General features: G+C 47.0%; 1 protein-coding gene across 1 annotated transcript in view; it reads right to left on the reverse strand.

Moving 5' to 3' along the window:
- SH2D4A (SH2 domain containing 4A) overlaps window positions 1–19,905 on the reverse strand; it is a 46,648-nt gene extending 26,743 nt beyond the window's left edge. The window contains exons 1-6 of the mRNA XM_081129595.1: window positions 19,851–19,905; window positions 19,530–19,637; window positions 14,577–14,665; window positions 14,287–14,493; window positions 4,285–4,441; window positions 2,734–2,905 (exon numbers count right to left, since the gene is read on the reverse strand). Of these exons, the coding sequence (XP_080985721.1) occupies window positions 2,734–2,905; window positions 4,285–4,441; window positions 14,287–14,467 (510 nt within the window). The 5' untranslated portion in view covers window positions 14,468–14,493; window positions 14,577–14,665; window positions 19,530–19,637; window positions 19,851–19,905. The remainder of the gene's footprint in view (window positions 1–2,733; window positions 2,906–4,284; window positions 4,442–14,286; window positions 14,494–14,576; window positions 14,666–19,529; window positions 19,638–19,850) is intronic.
- Window positions 19,906–24,624: the final 4,719 nt, after the last annotated feature.

Genomic DNA, 24,624 nt, shown 5'->3' on the forward strand with positions numbered 1-24,624 from the left:
TCCTGTTTTTCAGTGTGGTCCACTCTGAAGGCCATTTCCGTAAAAATAATGAGCAGTTCTCTGGAGATAAAATCTACAAGTGAGCAGATATAGTTTTATTCAAGGTCCCCTTTGGGGCAAGGACAGTCAGGCCACTGATTAATGAGTTCCCAGCCTACAAATTACATATAACAGAGAAACACAAAGGGGCTAATCTTTGAATCATTATTTTCTGCCATTCTCCCAACCACACTCAGAACCGTTCTGCTCTCTCCCAGATTCTCTTGGGGGGTGGGGGGGGCATTGGCTACATTTGGAGGGCTCTCCACCTTGGGGGTCCCTAAGGATATCTACCCAGCCTTGAGTGCTCCAAGTTCTTATCCCAGCTCCCCCCAGAGTTGGGGACTGGGGGAGTCTGCTCACACCGCGCATCGCCTGTCATCTTCTCTGGCTCCTATTAGGTCCCCATCAGACTTGTCTTTGCCCGTGAATGGCATCTGCTTCCCAAACAGCATGTCTCAGAACCTGGCTGAGTGATAGCTAAATCCCTTTCAAAATGTACATTTGAGCAGGTCAAGCCCCTGCTCCAAAACGCACTGACAATTTCCGATTGCTCTTGATAAAAAGTATGAAAACACTTAAGTTGTCCTCAGGACCCTGTCCTGCCTGGCCTTGCCCCCCCCCCACTAAATCATAAACTCCTCCTCCCCATCTACACTCCAGTCGCACAGCCTTCTTTGGCTTCTCCAAGCCCCTGCTCCCTCCAGCTGCAGACTTGGTCCGCAGGGTCCCTTTTCTGGAACCGCAGGCCGCAGTCATCCCGCCTCCAGCCCCATGTCCTCGGCAAAGCCGTCCTGCAGTCCCTGGTGCTGCTCCAGCTCTAGCGCAAGGGGGGCGGTGGGAACACACCCTCTCCCTTGGAGCACTTACTGCACCAAGTCTCTCCCTGCTTCCCCAACTACAGAGTTCACGAAGGCAGTGGCTCTGCTTTCCCTCCTACGCTGTCACCTCAACGCCTGGCACATAATGGGTACTTTTTAAATGAGTGAGCAAATCAATCAATCCTGGACCTTCTTCTCACTACGTAGTATTTTTTTCTAAGACCCTGAAGCGCTGTCTCTGACGCAGGGAAAGATGAAAAGTGGGGACAGAAAAACCTCCTACCCATTTTCTCCAGGCCCATAACCAAAGGGTTCCTTATCCCCTGCCCCCACCTCCTTCCACAGGACAGCTTGGCAGACACCTAAGGAATGGAAGAGTGCCCCTCTCCCTCCCACAGTTACGACATAGGAACAGGAGAGTATCCATGGTGTCTAATTTTTATTTTAATCTTTCGTCTCACTTGTGAAATTTGCTTTCTGGAAAAGTATTGTAATTCAAGCACAGAGAAGCGTGCATACCCAATGCTCTTGAAGGAGGTGTTTTGCTGTTGCTGCTGTTCTTAATTTTAGGGGTGTTAAAAGGGGGCTAACTGTTTGGAGGGAGTTTGGTATTAAACGTGTTGAGTGCAAAGCGGAAACCTCGGAAAACCTGGGTGAGTCACTGCAGACGTGAGGAAGGTTCCCAGGGCTGAGGTTGGGATATCAACCGAACTTTAGAGTTTGTAGCCCAAAGTATTTTGAACCTCCCATTTACAGCCCTTTTAAACCTTCTTCATATTCCTCATATTAATAAGCAGTGGAGTACAACAGTTACAGAGAGACCTAGGCAGGGGTCCTGCAGGCCTAGGTTTGAATCCTGGTTCAGTCTTTTATCAACTCTGAGACCTTGGGCAGGTGACGTAACCACACCTAACCACAGCTTGCTCGCCTGTGAAATGGACAGACACACACAGGCCCTGGGTCATAATGTTGTGCTGAGAACTGAATGAGACACTCAGCAGCACGCTTTGCCACGGAATAAGCCCATGAAGTAGGCCAGACAGAAAACTGTACCCCTTCCTGACAGCCTCAGGGACAAAGGACACACAACCATGTCACAGAGTGAGGACCTGAGGGAAGTCCACAACTGCAAATCCCTGTTAATTCTCAATGTAATGAAATTCCCTCAGAGGAAGGCTCCTCATAATACAGTGTGGTTGTTCTTCCGAGCAGCAAATTACGTTTGAATTCCTTCCAGTTCTGAATAGAAAATTCTGTTATGTTGAGGAAACAGCTGTCTCCACAATCACTGGCAGAACCTGTGAAGCCAAAGAGGCGCTGATATCTGTCCTTCACAAAAAGGGGAGAGTCAAGAGGAGGAAATCTAGGTCGCAAATGGGCTGGCATGACAGGACAGGGGTCAGCAAACCACAGCCTGCAGACCGGATCCGGCCCTCTGCCCGTCTTGCTGAATGAAGTTTGTCTGGAACACAGCTGTGCCCATTCGGTTGTGACAGGGACCACGTGGCCCACAAAGCCTCGGGGTTTACTACCTGGCCCTTCACAGAAAAAGCTGCTGACCCCTGTTATAGAAGACATATAACAGGGAAAAATAAACCCTGAAAATATCTTCAAATACAAGATTTTACTCCTAGAGTCCTCTTTTCACACCTTCAGTCCCATGAAGAAGGGCTGCTTTACCTTTCCGGGGAAGTAACAGGTGAAACAAATCCCCTCGAATGAAATGAACAGCAGGGCTTTCAGGTTAAGAGGGTTTCCCCCCCTAAAATGCCAGTTTAAGATCCTGATACCCCAAGACATTCACCTCAGTGGTCCCAATATCTTTATCTCCCCCAGGGATGAAATTCTGCACGTTTACAGAGGAAAGACTCACTGGGATCTTCTCTTCTTTAAGGGGCGGCGCTGGTCTCGAGCCTGGCCCCGACTCCTCCTCGTCTGCTGCTTTCTTACAGATGTTCTGAGACTCCCAGGTATCTGGTGCTTGCAGATCACAGTAGTGAGATTTTGTGGTCAAGCTGTTGGTGAATTCTTTGGACCGAGTTTTGCTGAAGAGAAACAAATGTGGAATTATAAAAAAACATTCTTCAACACGGACAGCTTTTCCAAAGCATATGTCTACATTCAAATTATGTGAAAAACAGTAATGCATACCATTTACTGAGTACTATAAATGCTGAGCTTTTTGCTTAATTATAAAGACATTAACTTAATCCTCATAACAACCGTGGGAAGAAGGCACTGTTACCTTTGTTTTTTATAAGAGGCTCAAAATAACTATATAACTTATCCAAGGCCACATAGTCAATAGCCAGGATTTGAGACCAGGTCTGCCCAACTCCCGGTTCAGAAGTTAAACTGCCAGGGCACGCCGCCTTCCTACGATCAGCAGCAAATAATCCCTTGACCTCTGTCTGCCCGTGTGTAGTTCTAAGTTACAGAAGTTGGTGGGCAGCGTCACCTGCCCTTGGCATCTGAACTGAGGTCCATGTGTCTGTTTCTATTTCACCAGCTCAGACAGGACCGTCAACACTCAAGGGATAGCAGGCTTCACAGAGGCCACCTGGTCACCAAGCAGAGGGGACCCATCATCCACCTCACTGCTCCCACCCACGTCGCCTTTCTATATCTTTAGTTGATCGTGACCCTTCCTTATTCAAAAACCTCTCCACTGTCCACAGAATGAGGTCCGCACTCCTAAACCTGGCCTTCGAGGTGCTTTAGAGCGTGGCCCCTGTCTCCTACTACTTGCATGTGTCCCCCCAAAGAACTCAACATGCCCAGCGAACCGTACACATGCAAGCCTAGGGGACTTGATTGTGCCCTCTGCCTGCAGTTTCCTTCCTGACTCTCTGCAGCTGGAAAACTCGGCCTATCTTTCCAGGTTCCATTCGGATTCCACCTCTTGGGTGGATCAGAATGACAGGCTCAGCCAGTGCTCTGTTGAGAGCTCCACTGCAGCACATCCCAGCCTGTACTGGCCGCAGGCAGCTGCCCATTGCTCCTCCTGGACTGGAAGCTCCTTGTGGGCCTTTCAGTTCCCGGAGCCTCGCTCGGGGTGAGCACCTGACGGCCTGTCACTCAGCCGCCCACACCGAGGCAATCTTCTTTGAAGGCCAGAAGCTTGAACGGTCACTTAGGTCACTGATGCTCAGCTCAGCTGTATCTGCCCGCGTTGCCCTAGCATGATTCTAGGGAAACCACGATCACTGGGAAAACCGTCTACACATAAAAACGGGAGTGACGGTGGGAAAATGACACAGCCCATCTGATAGCACTGTGGGGAGGAAAGGAGTCCCAGGGGTCTAAAGAGACTTTCCAGAGAGACTAAGTTACTTTCGTGACCCTGAAATGCCACCCCGCTCGCACCAGGTAGGGTGAGCAAGAGGCACGTTTGCGTGGCTGTGGTGGGCCTGGGGCCGCGTACCTGTGCGCCTCTGCCTCCCGCGCCGCTCTCGGCGGGGCTCCCCCGGCGGCCTCCCTGCAGAGCGCCTCGTAGGGTTTGTCCAGATGGTGCTCGCCCATCACCCACACCCAGACTTCTTCATCCGCGCCCAGTTTCCAATGAACAGATTTGCTGTTCTCTGCAAGCAAAATAAAATTCAGATGGAACAGAATATGTAGTCAGGGGTCATTGCGTTTCCCGTCATTAATGTACTTAGGGTCTTGCAGAAGGAAAAATTAGATGCGGGAAAGGACTTCCAACCGGCTGGGAACAAGCAGCTTTTCGGGGAACAATGGACATGGTGGCAGTGGGCGGTGGCTGCAGTGGTGTTTGTTTCGAAATATGATGAATATGGGTTTAAAAAAATTTTTATTGATTTTTAGCTAGAGGAAGGGGTGGGGGAGGGGGGGAGAGAGAGAGAGAGAGAAACACTGATGTGAGAGAGGCATTGCTCTGTTGCTTCCTGACCGGAGATCGAACCCGCAACCTGGGTATGTGCCCTGACAGGGAATCAAACCCGCAACCTTTTGGTGTACGGGACAAAGCTCTACCAAACTGAGCCGCCGGCCGGGGCAATGAATATGGTTTATGAATGCGCCCATTCTGTAACTGAAGAAGGCAAGAGGGGAAGAAAGCAGGCATTGTTGGCGTCAACCTTTCGGGTAAGGGAGCGAACATCAGATACCAGAAACCCTAAAGTCTAAGCATCTCCCTGTACCCCAGAATTAACTGCCAATCCAGGGTTTGGTGTTCCCACTATCTTTATAGGCAGCGCTGCTGGGTAAAAACATGCATTTTAGAGTTAGCGTGGCTTTAGTTTAAATCCCAGCCCTGCCATTTACTGGCTATGTGACTTGGACAAATTACTTAATCTCTCCAAGCCTCAATTTCCTCCTCTGCAACATGGGGATACTAACATCTACTCCACAGGGCTGCTGTGGGAGGAGGCAGGCGAGGTGTGCCAGGCACTTCCCCTAGCGCCTGCCACATACCAGGAGGTCAAGAGAGGTTAACTGCTATCGCCACTCTCCTATTGTTTACGTATATGGCTGCTCAGAGATTCACACCGGTTTGTGGGAAGATAATACTACTGGTAGTGCGATACTTGGTGAAGCTACTTAAATAACCCTTGTTTACAACTGGTGCAAGGGTTGGATTACATTCTAGTGCCCTACTCCTGACATGTGGCCACACAGGTCATGCTCCTGAAACCTGGGGAAGGTGGAACATACGTGGGAGAGGCCAAGAGGTACAGTCCCCAAGTCTAAAGGGCCCAGAGCAGACCTACCCAGGGGCCATCATGGTTCCCAGTTGGATCTGGTCAAGATCTCCAGCCTGAAGGACCTCAAACCAGCCAGTGGTGTTGGGTGCATTAAAAGGGCACCCACCTGGAATGCAGGCTAGGCCATGCTTTTAGGTTAGCAATCCACACTGGGGTTGTTCTGTCTCCTTACATTAAGTAGAGGAAGATTTTCAACAAAAGTGTCTCCATGTATTGTTGACCTACTTCCTACTGTTGCCTGAGGATACATTAAAAAAGGCTATTCAAGGTCAGATTTGTTCTTTATGTGGGTGTGTTCAACTCTGCCCAGTGCAGTGGGGACTTTCTGCAGGATAACAGAGTTCTAAATAGGATACAGGGCAGGAGGGATTGAATCATAGCCTTCAGTACAAAAGGAGTCAAATGCATCCTTCGGAAGGAAGCGGACCTCACACAGTTTCACAAAGGGAGAAGTTGGGGGAGTGACACCCAGGGAGGAAGGGAAGATCAATCCTGAATGTGCCCTCCTGGGGACAAGCCCTGGCCAGCTTGGGCTCTGCTTGGGGAAATGCCAAACGGCTCATTAACTTTAGAAAGCTGTCATACCTCATAAAATTCCCTTTATCACACTCTCCCAGGGCAACTAGTAATATTTTTTACTATGTCCATCGCTCAACCTTCACCTAAGTGATGCTCTACCAATGTTTTTACAGCAGGAGGGAGATGCCCTGAGAGGAGACTGCAGAGTGCCAGGGGGGGCAAAAGGGAGCACCCGGGGATCCCAGCAGCTCTGCTCAGTACAGCGTGGCACATACTTCCCCCCAAACTGTGTCCAGAGATCCCTACAAGCTGCAGGCAGGGGCAGGAGGCACTGCTCTGGAGGGTGGGGGAGAGATCCCAGAGCTGCCTGTGAACAGAGAATGGAGCTTAGAAACTTAGAGAAGAGAACCCAACGGGAGGACCAGAGTCTTGAAGTTTTAAAAGGAGATGGGTGGTAAGAGTATGGTGAAGTTAAAGAAATCATGGTTTGGGGACAAGAAGAGAGAGAATTAGATGCAAAATGTCACATTTAGCCAGATGCCAAAAACATGGGCTCTTGACAGAGTGGCACTGAGGACAATCTCTGTTCTGACTACTCCTCACCTCGAGAGTTCTTAAACGGGGCCTGAAAGCAGAGAGATGGGAGAGGCTTCCAGTGGTTCCACGCAATGTTCTGGCACCCAGGGGAAGCAGGGAAGTCATTCTAGTAAGATGAGGGTTAGCTCTCACACCCTCAGCTTCAGACCAGCAAGCGGGAAGACTAGTAAGGCCTCTTTTAGTTCATGCCACAAAAACTTAAAGTTTCTAACTCTGAGCATGAAGCAGAGCTCGACGCTTCAGGGGACATGTGGATAAAACAGATGTGACCATTTCCTGCGAGTCACCTAGAGTCTGTGAGAGAGAGAGTGAGGCATTAGGCTACTTCTTTAATAAATTTTATGGTGTATCTACTATGCGCCAGGCACTGAGGTAGATGCGTGTAAATGCTTATGAACAGGACAAGCCACTTCCTGCCCTCGGGGAACTTACATTCTTGTTGGAGGAAGCAGGCTTTGTGTTATGAAAGTAATGCATTTGGGGAGGGGGTGTTAAAGGGGCTCTGAGAATGCTTAAGAAGATGAACCAACCAGTCTGGAGGGCCATCTCATAACCACCTTAGATTTTAAGTCCAGTGAGAATTCAAAGGATGGAGAAATTGCTTTGGAAGGACATGAAGTATGAAGAGATGTTATTGGGGCTGAGTTTTGGTAGATGGATATAGAAACTGGACAAACAGAGAACAGGAGAGGATTTGGTGGCCCACACAAGAACAGTACGATCATAGGTCAGAGAAGGGAATCAGAGAGGGGCTGTGGGGAAGCAGGGTCTTACCAGAGCTGAAAAGGGTTTTAGAAGTCACCTGGCCATGGGTGAGGGTCATGCAAGGGAGCAGAGGCCCACATGGCACAGGTCCTAGACACCTTGCTGAAGGATTTAAATTTAGGCCCCGTGCTGTATAAAGCCAGAAAGTGGCATTAAAACCCCAGCGTTTCCACCAACTATGTGACCATGTGTATGTCGCGGTACCTCTCTGAGCCCGAGTTCCCTCTTTGATAACACAGAGGTAATAAGTCTGACCTCACAGGCCTGTCACATAATAAATGCTTAAAAAGTATTAGCTCCATTGATATCTAATGACCAACGAAGAGTCCCTGACTATCTGTGCAGGAGGCGCCAGGGTCAGGGAAGTGATCCAGGAAGCACTAGGGCAGATCAGCATGTAGGTGGGTCAGGGCAGGAGGAGATGCGTGTTTGGTGACTGAGTGGGGAGACAGACAAGGGGCTGAAAAGACCAGGAGGGAGGAAACTGTGGCCTGAACGAGGGACAGGACAGTGCTAAACAGGACAGTAAGCTGTAGGCGGCTGAATCCAAGGAGGACTCAAGGATGATGCCAACATTCTGAGCCTTAGAAACTGGGAGGTCAGTGGGAGGGTAGCAGAAACAGTGATATCGGGAAAATACATTTGTTTGAGGAGTTCGATAACGAGCTGTTTTGGAAATAGGATAAATTATTTGTAATTTTACTAGAAATCTACCTGCAGAGTTTCAGTAGCTATCTAAAATATGGAACTGAAGCTCTGAAGTGAGGCTGAGATTGACCATGTGAACTTGGGAACTACTTGATAGACGTCACTGTTGAAGCCACTGGCATAGATGAAAATTCACGAAGAGAACAAACCCTAGAAGAGAGCCTTGGAAAAGCATGTGCTCCATGCAGGCGGCAGAAGAAAAGGGAGGGAAAAGGGAGTGCTGATTCAAAAGGGAAAAGGAACAGAGGATTCTGATTCCTAAAAAACGAAATAATGTAGGAGACACAGAGAACACAGTGCCACGCAGCCAGGAGAGGGGAAGAGAGAACCGAATTCCTTGCTGCTGAGATGAGGGGACAGGTGAAGAAGACTGAGTGGGACCTTCGGCAGCCTCTGACCTCAGAGAGCAATTCTGGGGAGAGATGTGGGGGGCAGGCTAAAAAGGCAGGACAGAAAGAATGGTGAAAGGCGGGGGCTATAACTGTGTGCTTTGGAGATGTTTACCCTTGAGAAGAAAATGAGGGTTCCGTCACCTGTTGGACAAGTATTTACTGAGCACCTGCTATGCCCCAGGCCCTGTGCACAGGCCCAGAGGCAGAAAGAGCAGCTCAGGAGCTTAGGCGGTTGAAACATTTCTTAAAGGAGGGAAACGTGGACAGGCGCTACACTTGGGTTTTGGAGGGGTGCGAGGGACCAGGCCCTGGGACTGATGGGTAGAGGGGCGTGAGGAGGAGAGGTAAAGACGAGACAGTTGACAAGGAGAGGGCACAAGCCCCAATCTGGTAAGAGCTGAAAACTGATATGCACAGAACCACATTTCTGTCCCCAGAATATTTCCTTAAGGTAAAGGTATAAACTCAAGTGATCCTAAGTGGGCAGGCACTGCCATATGATTTCACTTATATGTGGAGGTATTAAAAAAAATAAATGAACAAACAAAACAGAAACAGACTCATAGATACAGAGAACACACTGATGGTTGCCAGATGGGAGGGGAGTTGGGGGGCTGGGTGAAAAAGGTGAAGGGATTAAGAAGTACAAGCTGGCAGTTATAAAACAGTCATGGGTATGAAAAGGACAGCATAGGGAATATAGTCAGTAATATTGTAATAATGATGTATGATGCCAGGTGGGTACCGGACTACTTATGGTGGGATCACTTCGTAAGTTATATAAATGTCTAACCACTGTGCTGTATACCTGAAACTAATGTAATGTTGAATGTTAACTGTAATTTAAAACTTTTTAATTAAAAATAAAAACATAATTCTTTATTCTAAGTTAAAATAGCATAAAATTAGCATATATAGGGTGTCCCAAAAAATGTATACACACACTTTGAATAATTATAAAGGCAGTGTTTGTTAAAATGCATTTCATTTTCAAAATTCTGCTATCAGCTGTTAAAGTATATATATATTTTGGGGGGATACCCTGCATATATACATGGTGCTATCCAGCATTCTGGATTTTCTGTCTACTTCACTTTGAAATTGCATGCTCTCTGTAATCAGAGGACACGAGAGGGAACTTTATATAGCACTTCCATGTAATTATAAGTTTTTCTCCCAGTCCTTGAATCATGTTTATATACTGCAGTGCTCTTCATGTTGGCTATCTTAGGGATTCTTGAGAATTTCTTCTAAAAATAACTATTCTAGAACAGTGAGTGAGTCAGTCCTACTTGGTACCATGGCACAAAGGATCACTGTGCAGAGACTCATATCCACACCCCGTTCCCCTATAAAACTTCTAACTGGGCAGCATTGTAAAATATCACATAGGGCAGGTGACATGCGTCCTTGGCAAGGACACGGCCAGGCTGTTACAGTCTTGTATTTCATCATGATGCTGTTCACGTCATCATCGTGTCTGATTCCTCCACATGTGGAAGGCCCAGCAGGGGCGCAGGGAGGAGAGACTAGAGGTGGCCCTGTGGGTGATCTCTTCATGTGCTTGGGGGAGGGGGAGGGAGAAGCTCTATGAAATGGGGCAGATGAAGTAAAATCTAGAAGGTTCAGTAACTGGGTATATGGTGAGGTCAAGGAATACCAGGTGGCTCCCAGGTTTCTGGCCACAGTGACTAGGGAGAGAGCAATACCACTGATCATGACAGAGAATGAGAGGCAGTGTCAGGCACTGGGGTGTGGGGAGAGCTGGGGTGGATGACACTGACGGACATGGTTGTGCATCAAGCTTGCAGGGCTTATGGGTCTTCTGAGTGGAGATGTTCATTAGGTAACTGACACTGAGACGGAAGCACAGGTGAGGGGTCTGGCTTGGCAATATGGGTTTGAGAGTCATGCATGGCATTCAACCTGAGAGGTAGAAGAAGTACCCCAGGGAGATAACACAGAGACCTGAACCTTAACCTAGGACCTATGAACCCAGGAGTCAGTGCACATTGTGAAACTATACACAGAATGTTGTCTGTGCGCATTTTCCTAGGTTCAAGCTTTCAGTAAATTTCCAAAGGCATCTATGAGCCCCTCAACCCCATCTCACTGTTACAAGCCACCAGTGTGGAGTGAGGCACCCCCTGTGAGCACAGATATTTAAGGGTCAGTCATGGAGACAGCAGGAGACCCATGACTAAGAAAGAAAGAGACTGAGCAGCAACACAACAGTCAGATGTGGCTGAACAATTGACTGACATAAGAACTGGATCCTGCAGTGGAGGTCACACAGTAGGTTTAAGAGTGAAGGGATCCCTGGAGGAAGCAGACATTGCAGGCAGCACAAACTAATGGCTTGATCATTGTTTCATGAAAAAGGGAAGGCTTTGCATAAGAGAACTTGCCCGTTTGGTAACAATGAGAATCCAGCAAATGAAGTTCCAGGACTCCAAGTCCATTTCAAGGGCACACATACAGTGACCAGATCCCAGCTTATTGCATTAGGTTTCTCTAAAAATCAATGAAAGCATATCTTCCAGTGAGGATTAAAAAAAAAGGGTGAACATTAATTGGGCTTCAGGCTTTGCAGTGATTATTTAATGAGATAATATATTTAAGCACTGAGCTCAGGTTCTGGTACACTGTCAGCTCAGTGAACACTGGCTGGTGCTACCTTTATAGCCTAGAGCAGCGCTGTCCAAATGTGAGTGACATCTACAATTATACATTTTCTAGTAGCCACATCACAAAATCAAAAAACAGGTGAAATTAATTTTAATATGTTTTATTTTACCCAAGATATCCAAAATATTATGTCAATATAGAAAGAATATAAAATTATCAATGTGGTATTTTACATTATTTTCTTCTTCTCAAGTCTTTGAAATCAATAACTGACACTTCTAGCACGCCTCAATCCAGACTAGCCTCATTTCATGTGCTCAATAGCCACAGGTGGCTAGTGGCTACCACACTGGACCACACAGCCCTAGACCCCGGCAGGCAGAGGAGGTCCATAGTTCTCTCCCTCTCTAAGAATTGCATTTTCCCACCACATTTTGAAATGACTTTCTGATCTGGTAGTGAATTAAATCCATACTTCTGATTTGTTTTTTCAGCCCTTCCTACTTTAGCCTTGAGATTACTAAATGGTGGACAGGTACCTGGGATGCACAATATCAAATGTTTTAGTTATGCTCCTTGAAAACTCACCACAGTGGACTGCATAGAGATAGAAGTGACCAGGCGACAATGAAAGCGTGGCTCAGTGATGAGCGAGAATGGCGTAAAGGAGCGGAGGGTGGCATAAGATATATTTATTTAAATTTTTAAAATTAAATTTATCAGGGTAACAAGTAAGCTCACAAAACAAAACAAACACATTCAAATATGTATTTAAAAAGCCAAGAAAAGGCCAATCTCCAAAGCCGCAGCCTGGCTAAGAACTGCTAAGAAAAAGCAGTCCTCGAGTCAGCCAGGTACAAGCCAGGTCGGGGCTGGGTGGAGGGGAGGCAGGGAGCTTAGGCCTGAAAGGAGCAGAGGTCCACAACAAGGTTTCTGACAAACACTGACCAGAGCTTAGTAGGTTTGCAGCACAAACACACCTCTGGAAACCACCTGCCCTGATAATACTGCCTTTATCTGTGGCTTTAGCTTCAGAGGCAGAACACTAGGAAAGAGAGAACTGTTGTCTTTTTAGGGGGAGGTAGGGAAAGAATCTGAAAACCTTGCCTTTTCTGTAAGAGGAACTAGAATCGGAGGATCTGGTACTGAATTAAATCCATACTTCTGATTTTCCAGAAGAGGAACTAGTATAATGCAAAATAGATTTTTCCCAGTGTTAATTTAAGGGAGTAATAAACTTCTCACATGAAATACTGATAGAACTTTCACTGTACATATATTAATATATTTGTTCATGATCATTTAACTAATATAGTCATACAGATTTTCTGAGAGGTAGCTTCAAAACTCTGCAAAGGAAGGATTTAAGCAAAGAAACTGAAATTGTTTCTTAAGTCATCACAAGGAGATCAATTCAGCAAACTTCAGAAGCCCAAAGTCTAACGAACAGTCTGGTCATTGACTCTAGTGGCAAGAACCTTTCAGCTCTCACTAGTCCCCAAAGTCACCCACCACATCAATATGTTATGTCCACAATGAACATAGTACACAAAGAGGCCCAGGTATATCAGATAAACTCTACTGAAGAATGAACGGCGAGGCATAGATCAGCTCAGAAAGGGAAAAGGTTATGTTTAGCTTGGATCATGTCACTTGTTGAAGGAAAAATTCTATTTCGGATAGTGTAGATACTGTGGAATCCAACAGAGTTGGGCACCCATCCAGGTGTGACCTTGCATATCTTACTTCTCTGATTCTAGTTCATTCATCTGTAAAATAGGAAAATTAATACTGACTTTGCAGAAGTTGTGTGAAGGTGAGATATCATGTGTGTAAATGTGCTTCTCATGGTGTCTGACAAAACAGGCATTTAACAAAGAGCTGCTATTGTGGTGATCTCAGAGGTGGGGGAAAGGTGGGTGGAGGTGGAAGAGGGCACAGAGGAGATAAATGGTGATGGAAAAAAAAAAAAATAAAGTAAAAGAATTTTTAAAAGATTGAAAATAAATTGAGATACATAGCAAGCAAAAAAAACCCAAACAACAAAAACAAGTATTTAACAAATAGCTGCTATTGATAATAACAATAATAATAAATGAGATACTCCTTTATTTCTATGTCATTATAAAGGCTTAATTGGAAAAAGGTTTTAATAAAAAGCAGTATAGGCAAAGGTCACCAAATTGACTTCCTTCTTGAGTCTGTGCACATACCAGCATTCAAGTAAGATTCATTTTCTCAATCTTTGAAACCTCAAATGGTTTCATCAAATTTTATTTTTCCTACCTTAATAATAAAAAAAAATAATGAGGAGAAATCGGTCTTGAATGCCTGTGTAAGTGACCTTGAAAACGGTATGTTTTTAAAAAACAACTTAGTTATTCATCCATAACAGAATTTGATGAGGGGGAGGGGGTGATGGGGATGGAGGTGTTAATGCGTGCTTTTGTGTGACTGTGTGTGTATGTACTTTAAGCCTTGACGTACAAAGAATTTCTCCCCCATGGTCTCAAAAGGCCCTCTCAAGCTACCAAGGGATTCCTTGGGTCAGGCCGAAATACATCTGAAAAGTTAACTCACAGTAAAAAAAAAATTATAACACTAAAAAGTATTATGACCTTTTTCCTTATAGCAGTATTTGTATTTTAAGAGGGAGTTTCCCTAAAGAAAAGATAACTTGAAGAAAAATCTCTTAAAGTCTAAAAAATGCAAACACAATTACTATAAAGATGCTGATACAAGGACTTGGTGTGCTGGTAAGCAGAGCACTAGGCATCGGTGACAATAATGGGGACAGAAACCCTCCTTAATACCCCTCACATCAGACTCACAGGGGACTTTTTACTTGAGCTGAAGGTCAGTCTGGCTTCCAGCAAGCGACCTGCTCACCCAGCGCCGGGTAATTGCTGTGCGTGTCTGCGCCCGGGTGTAGACTTCAAGTTGATAAATTGCCCTGTTAGAATCTCCATAACATTTAGGATCCGTGCACCAAACAGGGACACACCTGGCCTGCTTCTGACTAGGGTGAAATGTTAAAACAAGCCGGGAGCCATTCTCCTGACACATTCGCAGTGGACGCGTAGCTAAGCTCACCTTTCTTGGGTCTGGATTTCACTGGCACGGGCTCCTTTTTTTCCATTGCCGCTTCTCTTTCTTTCCATCGGCGGATCTGTTCCTCCCGCATCTTGAAGAACAGGATCTGTTTCTGCTCTTCGCTGAGCTCTGCCAGCAGATCAGGATCTATGTACATCTCCGACAGTATCTGTTTCAGCATCTCTGCAGCTCTGGAGTCTTTTACACCTGTCGCAAAAGTTCTTGCAAATGGCTTCCAGGCGCCCCCCCCCCCAGGGCTGGCACTTGGAGGGACCTTCCCAGGGACTCACAGCAATCCCGAGCGACTGGGACAGTAATTCAGCAAACTGGCTCTTGGGCCCTGGCACCGAACTTCCTGCCCAAAATGCTGTTCGTGAACCTGCAAAAAGCAACAGCCAAAAGCAGGCAGTAGGAAAATGTGTAGACGCTGGGCAGGGACAGGCTTATGAATAAAGCTTGGAGGAAATACAGTATCGCTTTTTATTTCTGGGGCAAAGAGAGGAAGATCTGAGGCACGCTTTGTTAACAGTCTGTGTAACCTCTATACTGTAATTTCCAAAGATACTTTATCAAAACAAAACAAAACCAACCCTAACGTTTTACAGGTCAACCTCGGGGAAACAAAAAAATTAACAGAGGTTTGGCCTTGTCCCAACCAAGCAAACATATTATTACCACAGAGCCTTAACAAACCAACTGTACGGCTGAGAAAAGAATCTTTTAAAAAGGCATAGGAGGAAATTAAAAGGCTCTTTCCAAACAGCTTATTTCAAAACAAAATACTGTTTTTGAGATTTCATGGAATTACCCACCTCAAACCAAACCAAAACAGAACCAACCTCAAGGAAGGGAAAGAAATAAAAATTAGACCACGATGCTATTTTCCCATTTCCCCTTAAAAGTAGCACCAAATAAACACATTTATGTCCCCTCATCTTCACAGAAGGACAATGCAATGTCCAGACAGCCTACTAGAACCAGGAACACGGTGCAGGTACAGGTGCAGAGAGCCTTCCTGCACACTCTGGAAGGTCACCAGGTTTTAGGTGTACCTCCTCCAGGTAACCTAATTTAATAAAATCTAAATTTACAGATCAGATAAACTGGGGGAATGGAGAGGTGATTAGGTTCATTACAAAGGATCCTTGCTTTATAAAAGAGTTTATTAGAGGTTCCTTTAAAACAACTGTGAAAGTCAGCAGCTGGAGTCATGGAGGGGGCCAACCGAAGGACATTTACTGGAATGTTAAGGAGTCGTTCACTTTGATTTCTCACCAAAGTGTAGCACGGACTAGTACGTTCACAAGTGGTTTCCCAGGGCTTCTAGTGGAAGGGGGCTGACAAGTCCACTGAGGTTTCATTCTGCCTTCCACATTTCTGTTTGGTTAATTTTTTTTTATTTTTAAATAGCAAACCTTTATACTCTTGTAATCAGAAGGAAATTGTGTATACATTTCCATTCTGGAAAAACAAGTCTTTTCATTTGTTTCAATATGATAGATCACCGAAATTATAAGAAACTGAGGAATAATTTGGTGCTTATAATGCCTCAATAATCTCACCGTGTAGCCCTGTCTTTCTAATGTCATTTCCCCAAACTAAGTTCAAACGCTCTTAAACCTGAGACTAGTCCCTTAGCCTCCTAGCTCCTCCAGCTGTTGTCATCTACACATTCAGATTGTGTTGCTCCTCCCGACCCCTGGGAGTGTCTTTGCGCTTCCCCTCTTCTTCCTCTGCAAACTGTTTCTCCAGCTATACCAGTTCTTTTGAGATAAGTGCTCACACCCAAAGTGTTCTGCATGCAGAGCACATGGTTAGATTCACTAACTATTCCTTGTGTAGCAGGGACCTTTACTGCGGCTATAACAAGTCTTGCTAACTGCATCCTATAATCTATCTCCTGCAGCAGTCATCTACCCGAATTCAAATGGAGCACAGTGTTAAGAGAAAATTAAAATAGAATTAAAAGCAGTGTCTCACTCCACTTCAGCCAGGCATGCCTATCCCAAGCTCTACCTTTGTATTTTGCTTTGAGGTGACCCTCAAAGGCTATAACAGCCTCAGAATTGATGTCCTGCAATGCTTTCTTGACTTGTGGGTTCTAGCAGTTTCCCGAGGAGCAGGGCTCACTAAATTCACACTAACGGAGAGGTGTCCAGAGGCTGCCCTCTTTCTGTAGATGACAGGAACCGGGGGAAGAATTTGCTTCGGTGGCACACTTAACTCCACTGCTCTGAGATGAGGTGGTAAGAAACCAAAGTGAATGACGCCTGAACATTCCAGTAAATATCCTTCTGTTGGCCCCTTCCATGACTCCAATCACTGACTTTCACAGAAATAAAACATGGCAGAAAATGAGGAGCCCAGTGAGGCCTCAGGCTTCTGCTCTGTTCCCCATTTTAAATGGGGTAAATCCTAGCAACAGTGACAGTGTGAGGGCCTAAAAACTAAAGCCCTGAAAGTGCCAAGCTCACATTCCTCCCCTCCCCACCCAGAGCACTCCTGTTAAGAGTTCACCCTCAATATGCAGCCACTACCTTCAGCACTTTACATGTATTAACTCATTTAACCCTCACAACAACCCCTAGAGTTCAGCCCCTCACTCGCCCCATTTCACAGATGGAGAAGGTGGAAAGTGGAGGACCTGGGCAGTCTGGCTCTGAGTCGGCTCCTCTGTACCCCACCAGCACAGCGGAGTTTCTTTTCGAGCCCAGAACCAAACATCATCAGGATGTGGTACTGCATGCGGGACTTCCGAATGAAGGCCAGCAAATTCTCGCAGCCATGGAAGTGCTGAACTGAAGGAGTGTGACACAGAGTGCCTCTCAGGCAGAAGCCTCATCCGGGCATTGCAGATAAGCTTAAGGAGGCCAGGTATTGAAAAGACCCCACTCTGGGAAGCACAGTGAGGAACTGTCTGTCTTGTTGGCCCAGGTGTGGATACTGTTTTTTCACTTTTTCCTCTCGTTTCCCCTCTCCCACAACCACTAGGAGTGGCACAAATGGCACAGCCTCTCACAGTATGAACATTTCCACGGCGCCTCTGATGAGATGCTCAAGCTCTTTCATAGTTTTAACTTTTTGTTTTGCCTTTTGAAGCAAACATGGATTTTTAGCATTGAAGTTGACTAGTGGATCTTGAAGGAAAGACACTGGCTTCCCTGTGTCCTCAGAGGATACTGGGGACTGACTGACAACTGTCTTGTGACCAGGCTGCTAAATAATACCCATGCCATTCTGAGACTATTGATTCCTGCTGGTGTGAATGAGCGCTTTCCTCCCCCATGCTTTCAAGTGGAAAAGTCAAACCCAGCACAGGGTGCTCATGGGACAACCAGCAAGGGACCCCGGGCTGGCCTCCCACCTCTGCCTCTCATGAGCTATGTGACTCTGGGCTGTGACTTCACTTCTATGGACTCAGTTTCCTCATCTGTGCAATGAAGGCCTGCACTGTGAATCTTTGTAATTTGAGGACTATGCCGGAAAACCTGTGACATTACAGAGACAAGTGGAGTCAGCCAGGGTAGAGGAAACAGAAATGAGGAAATGAACTAACCAGGGCTCTTCCCACTTTCACCGTCTGACAGGACAATCATTGCTGATACTGAATCAAACTCGAATGACTTCCCCCTATCATACTGAGTGCAGCAAACTTCCAGTTATTCAAGATCCAGTAAAAAGAAAAAGCTTAGCTAACTAATTTTTCTTCTTTTACAGCATTTTTCTTAAAAGACAGTAATGATAAGCAACAAGCCCACATCTGCTATTTATTCCAAAAATAAATTTCTAAAGGGTCATAGGCTCAGTTGCCTTCCAAGACACCTGTCGATGCGGCCTTAATCTCACATCTTCCACAGCCCTGTTCTACAAAACAAAACTTGTGCTTTTAATGACTCTGAGAAAAACAGCCTGAGATACAGCCTAAATCATAAAAATGCTATAATACAGACAGTATTAATGTTAAGAATATAGTTTGAATTTTAATTAGTTTAAGATAGCCAGCTCTGTTTTCAGATGTTCAGCTCTCTTATTCAACTTGACCTTATTAATCTTTCTGCAACAGTGCTATTTTTGAGGATGAAATGAATTACTACAGGTGATAGCAATTTGCTAAGGTTTGGAAATATATACCATTCTTTAGAAATCTGAAATTATGTGCACACGTATTTATCTAGAAACTTCCATTCACATGCCAAATCTATGCCCGCCTATGCCTTGCGCTTATTCACTTAAACACTGTATCTTAAGTCGTTTCTATGAACCGGGCAATGAAAAGCCTTGTAGGAGGTGAGGAGACTGGGCTGGGAGAAGGCGTCTCCCCTTTGACCCGGGGAGGGAAAGAACCGAGCAAGCCCACCAGCTGCAGCTCCTCAGGGTCTCCGCTCCCGCCCACTTCGGTGCCCGCGGGAGCCCGAGGGCAGGACCTGGCACGGGGCCCTCGGTGGAGGAAGGTCGTGGCCGCCGAACAGACTGGGGGGCCGCTGTCTGGGTCCCAGGCACGCCCGGCCCTCCGCACCCCAGCCCCGGAGGACACCCTGGGTGTCGGCGCGCTGAAGCTTTCCCTGACTCCCCTGGAAGGTCTGGGGCGAAGGAGGTTCCCAGGGCTGTACCCACGCGTGTGCGTGTGCGTGTGCGTGTGCGTGTGCGTGTGCTCGGGGCAGTCGCTGCAGCGCACCCGCGTGGGGCGCTGTCGCGGGGCGCGGGAGGCCGGGCAGCGAGGGGAGACGCGGGCGCCTGGCTGTTCGACTGGAGTCCAGAAACCTAAGAGCAGTCCAGACACTCCCACGGGGCGCCCCGGCTCCCGCCCGGGCGGAACCCCGACCGAGGGGCTGAAGTGCGTGCACACGGCCCTCGGGGACACCGAGCCCCGCCCGCAGCCCCAGAGCTGCCCCGAGGCTCTCCTCGTGCCCCGCGCCCGCCCCCTCGGGGGTCCCCCTTACGGCGACGATGAGCCCCAGCCCCCAGGCTCACCATCCCGCTGCCCCCGACACCGGACACCGGACACCGGCCGCCCGGCTGCCGCGGCCGCGCTCGCCGCCCAGCCCCGCACCTGAGCCCGCGGGTGCGCGCGGTGGAGGGGCGCGGGCCGTGGGACCCAGGCCCGGGCGCCGCCGTCCCAGCCCGGTGTCCTCCACGCTCCCTCCCGGAACCCCCTCCCCTGCCCCCGGCCCGGGTCTTCTCCAGGCCTCCCCTCCCCGCCTCCCTCTCCACCCGGGCACCCACCTGCGGGACCCCGGGCTCACCTGGCAGGGCGACCCCCGCGCCGCCACGGCCAGTTAGGGTGGCGGAAGCTGTCGGGGGAGGAGGGGAGGGAGGGCCAAGCAGAGGCTCCCGCGAGCGGCACAGGCTGGCTGGACAAACACTCCCGTGAGATGTCTGCAAACAGAGTCCCGGCCTGCCCGCGCCGCCCCACCCGGGTGACTGGGCGCTCCAGGCCCCACCCAGGCTCCTGGACGCGCTCCCGGCCGGGCCGCGGAGCCCGCGGCCTCTGCACCCAGGCCCCTGTCCCGGACGCGCACCGGCCCTGGCGCGGTGGTCCCGGCCCCCGCCCCCTCCACCTCCACCTGTGGTCTGCGATCGCTCGTCCTGCCATCCCGGTCCCGGTAACTTATTAATATCAGCGGCCCAGCCCTGTCTCCACCCAGAGCTCCGGGCTCCTTACAAGGTGGAGCCAGCGGAGGCGGGCAGGCCCTTCTCAGTTACGCCGAGTCCTGCGGGCCAAGCGGGCTCACCTCTCAGGTTCTACTCCTGGGCTCTGGGAACGTACTTTTTTTTTTCTTTTGGTGCCATTAAATAAATGATCAAACTCTCAGGCATTTGCCGGGACCCGTGTGGCTTCGTAGGACAGGATCAAGGAGGAGAAAGGCTGGAAAGATGGAGACTGAAAACAACAGGGAGAGAAAAAGAAAAGAAATCTGGAGAAAAGGTTAAGAAGGTCAAGAATCTTGTGATTTTCAGCAAGAACAGGTTAGGGTGGTGCCTAAGGGAGGAGGTGACTGAGGACAGGAACAGGAAATCTGGGAGGAAATTGGAGCAGGAGCAGAGACCAGGTTCCAAGGAAGGGGAGCATAGAGAATATGTGGAGAAAAGCGGCTTGATTCGGTGAACCCGAGGCTGCATATGTTGGGTAAAGATAGAATAAAACTGTGAGCATCAGGCCTTCCCTCCACAGCCTGTCTAGTACATTCATTCAGGAGCCTGACTTGCTCTGTTCAAACATTAACCTTTCTCATTCCCAGCCTTTCCAAACTGCAGAAGATCAAGGTTAGAAAGAGCCTTGGGGCAGGGATCTGTCCTGGAGACCTAGCTATTTAGGAGCCATTCTAGGGATCCTAATGGGAGAATTTCTGGTTTAGGTTCAGTTCCCACTGCTTATTAAATGAATGGCCTGTGGGGTGTTTTTTGGCTGGAGTGTCATTTGCCACTGGTTAGCTGCTATGGCCAGCTCAAAATAAATCCTAACACTTTGTGGATTTGGAACAGTTGATGACCCATGAAGCGTGGTTCATTAACCAGTAAAAATTCTATAGGACACGTGTAATAGCCAATTACCTTCCTCCACACTCTATCTCTTTCCATGTCCCGACAAGTCTTTATAACAGTGCCCCTCACATTGCTGCTAACCTCTCTGTCCTTCAGCTTCTCCCTCTGGATAACAGCAGTGCCTGCCTACCTCATTGAGTTGTTGCAAGGGTTAAATGAGATAATAACGTAAAATGCTTAGAACAGTTCCCAGAAGTGGTAAGTGTTCAAACATATTAGCTCATGTTATTTCACATCACGTGAGATAATTTCAAGTTACCGCTTCACACCCAGGTTATGGATTTTGCCTCCTATGGTACCTAGACTGCAAGTTAGCCTCAGCGATCCCTACCGCTTTGTACAGCGATCCCTCCTTATCTATGGGGGATGCATTCATAAGACCACCGTGGATGACTAAAACCGCAGGTGGTACCAAACCCTATGTATACTATATTTTTTCCTATATATGCATACCTATGATAAAGTTTAATTTATTAGGCACAGTATGAGATTAATAATAATAACTAATGATAAAATAGAAGAATTATAACAATATACTGAAATACAAGTTACGTGAATGGCTTTGGGTCATTATTAAGTAAAATAAGGGTTACTTGCCCTGGCTGTTTTGGCTCAGTGGTTAGAGTGTCGGCTGCGGATTGAAGGATTCCGGGTTCGATTCCAGCCAAGGGCACAAACCTTGGTTGCAGGCTCGATCCCCGGCCCTGGTCAGGGCGTGTGCAGGAGGCAACCAATCGATGTGTCTCTCTCACATCGATGTCTCTCTCTCTATTCCTTCCACTCTCTCTGAAAAGCAATGGGAAAAATATCCTCCGGTGAGGGCTACAAAAAATAATAATAATAAAGGTTACCTGAGCACAAGCACCGAAATACCGTGACAGTCAATCTGATAACTGAGATGGCTACTAAGTGACTAAGCTGTGGGTAGCATATACAGTGTGGATATGCTGGATGAAAAGATTATTTGCCTCTAGGGAGGGGCAGAACAGGAGTTATTAGAATAGCACACAATTAAAAACTTATGAGTTGTTGTTTTTCCCCTGGAATTTACCATTTAATATTTTCAGAGCACTGTTGATCAACCACAGATAAGGGGGGACTACTTTATGTCGCTTCTGAGATTAAGTTATAAAAGACCTTGTAGCTTGTCTTGGTGTATGTGTGTCTCCCTCTCTTGGGTCATTTACTCTTAGGGAAGTTCAACTGCTATGTCATGACCAATCCTATGGAGAGCGCATGTGGAAAGAAATGGCGGACTCCTGCGAATAGCCACAGAATGAGCTTGGATGTGGATTCTACAGCATTGGCCTATAGCTTCAGTGCAAATTCATGAGACTGCCTAATTAAGCCACTCTGGAATTCCTGACCTAGAACACTGAGAGTGTAAATTGGTGTTGTATTAAGCCACTAAATTTGGGAAAATTTGTTACACAGCAATAGATAACTAATATACCTACTCACTGATCTTGTTTCTAAGCCAGTTTTATCTAGTTTTCATATATAGGAAATTTCACATACTGGATAGCTTATTTAAACACAGATCTGGGATCTCACCTCAGAGCTAAGAAATATTATCTCTGTAAGGCCTAGATGCCTGTATTTTCAACAAGCGCTCCTAGTGACAGATCAAAGATGGGATTACAGATTATGCTGTCAGAAACTCTGCTCCAGGTGCTCCAGATTAGACATTTCTGAATGCAGCCGTCAAATTCATCTTTTTAAACATTAATTCGAATCCTTCCTTTGGTTGCTAAAAAAAAATCTTTGATGCCCACCCCAGCTTCTTGTCCAAAGTAAGAGGCAACCTCTTGTCTAAAACGCCTTGTCCCACCACTTGGCTTATAAAAATCCCACCTCTCCTTCAAGCACCCATCTTTAGGAAACCTTTCTTGCCTACCCTCCACAAACAGTCCGTGCCTCTTCCATGTTTATATATTTGTATCACAAGTTAGTGTTTAACACATCAGAGAACCATTTAACGAACACCTGCTAGGTGCCAGGTCCTGTGGTGACACTGGGGGAGGGCAGGGAGAGCAGACAGCCAGGGCCCCTGCTGCCATCTTCACCGCAGCTCCGCCTTGTACAGTAGCTGTGTGTGTGTGTGTGTGTGTGTGTGTGTGTGTGTGTTACACCTCTTTGAAATCGTAAATGTCATGATAGCAAGAAGTATCCTATGCAAGTTTGAATCCTACCCAACGCCCAGGCACACAATAGGTATGCAGTGCATGCTAGCTGGATGGGTGTTAACAGCCCCAATGAATGCAGGCTATACACGTATAGTACAATCATCCAGTCACCGTGGGGCCCAGCATCTCTTTCCTTTTCTCGCCGTGTCTCCTTTCCATCCCTCTGCCATGTGCCTCTTTCCTGCGTTTGTAAATCTCTCCCTTTTTCTGCCCTTTATTCCTGCAGCGCTTCGCCCATCCTCTCCTCTACCACCTTCCCTTCTTGTTCCCTCTCCCATCTCCTGGTATTTCCTCTTTCAACTGGCATAATCTGGAACTGAAAATATATTTTTTCTGAATTTTAAAAGTAGACACAGTGTTTTCTATTGCCTTAAAAATCACCAAGCAGCTGTTACTGATTTATGAGGCCCTCAGTTACTCTTTCCCTCCCCTTGGGCCAGGGTTCTCCGCAGGAAAGATTTCCCCACTCCACGATCTAGGGCGCACTGTGGCAGAGGCCGCTGCCCGCATGTGCTGGCAACGCTCCTGCTCGAATGTGAGGTCTGAGCATCGACTGCTGGCTGGCCACCTGCGAGTCAGACACATGTATGATGGGTGTCACCAGTACCCATGCCCAAGAGTGCCCCAGTGCGTCTCCAGGCCAGTGTTCCCAAGGAAAAGCTAAATATCCATTTACTATACACTGATTTCTAAAATCGGTCATTTAGTTCCAGTCATGGACAACAAGACACAGCCCACATTTTAATTGGCATGTTCCTCTCTGGCATTCCTTTTGGAAGGTTGCTTAAGAACCCTGTCACCCAAGGCTGTCACGTACAGCCATCTAGCATGGCACTGTCCAGCTGGAGGGGTGCCAAGCAGCCCTAGTGCCTCCAGAAAGACTAGAGGAGCCACTTTCCAGTTTCATAAGGTCAATTTGTATTTAAGTTCTACAGAGAACTAAAGTTACCTTCGGATTTTTTCTTTATGGAAGAAAATAGGACAAACTAATATTTTTCCTGTCATATTTTATCATCAGCACTTTTTTTAATTTTTAAAGAAGTTATACATTTGCCCCACAGTGAATATGAAGATGTGAAAGAAAAAGACTAAACATTTCAACTTTAATAAAAATTGATCAAATCTCAAAACATATCCCAGTCAAGTCATCAATCATAAAAAAAAATATTGAAGGCCTTCTATATTTTCAGCTTCCTGCAGGCGGTTAGATTTGATTTTGAACTATTTTCAGTGCTTTATGACTCTGTGTGGGTTTTTACTTTTTCATCTTCATAAAGAGCAAGATAAATTGTTGGCTTTTTTTTATTCCTCTTTGATTTAATTAGATTACTCTAATTTTTTATGTTTTTCCCTGAATTACCTTTATGGAATTGTTTCTGAGAAGACATTCCTCATTTTTTGTGTTCCTATAATGCAGTGGCCCAGGGGAACTGCTGACCTGAGGCTTTCGAATGGAATTGGATAACTTCTACCCCAAGTGATATGGGACAACATCTGTGAAGAGACTGTGGTAACCAATGCTTTTGACCTTTGACCTCAAAGCCAAAAAGAGGAGCAGAGGCGAGCTCTTGCTAGTGTCCTGGCATTCCTTGGATCTTCCCAGGCGGCT

The sequence above is a fragment of the Miniopterus schreibersii genome (assembly GCF_964146895.1).
Source record: "Miniopterus schreibersii genome assembly, chromosome: 2".
Lineage (NCBI taxonomy): Eukaryota > Metazoa > Chordata > Mammalia > Chiroptera > Miniopteridae > Miniopterus > Miniopterus schreibersii.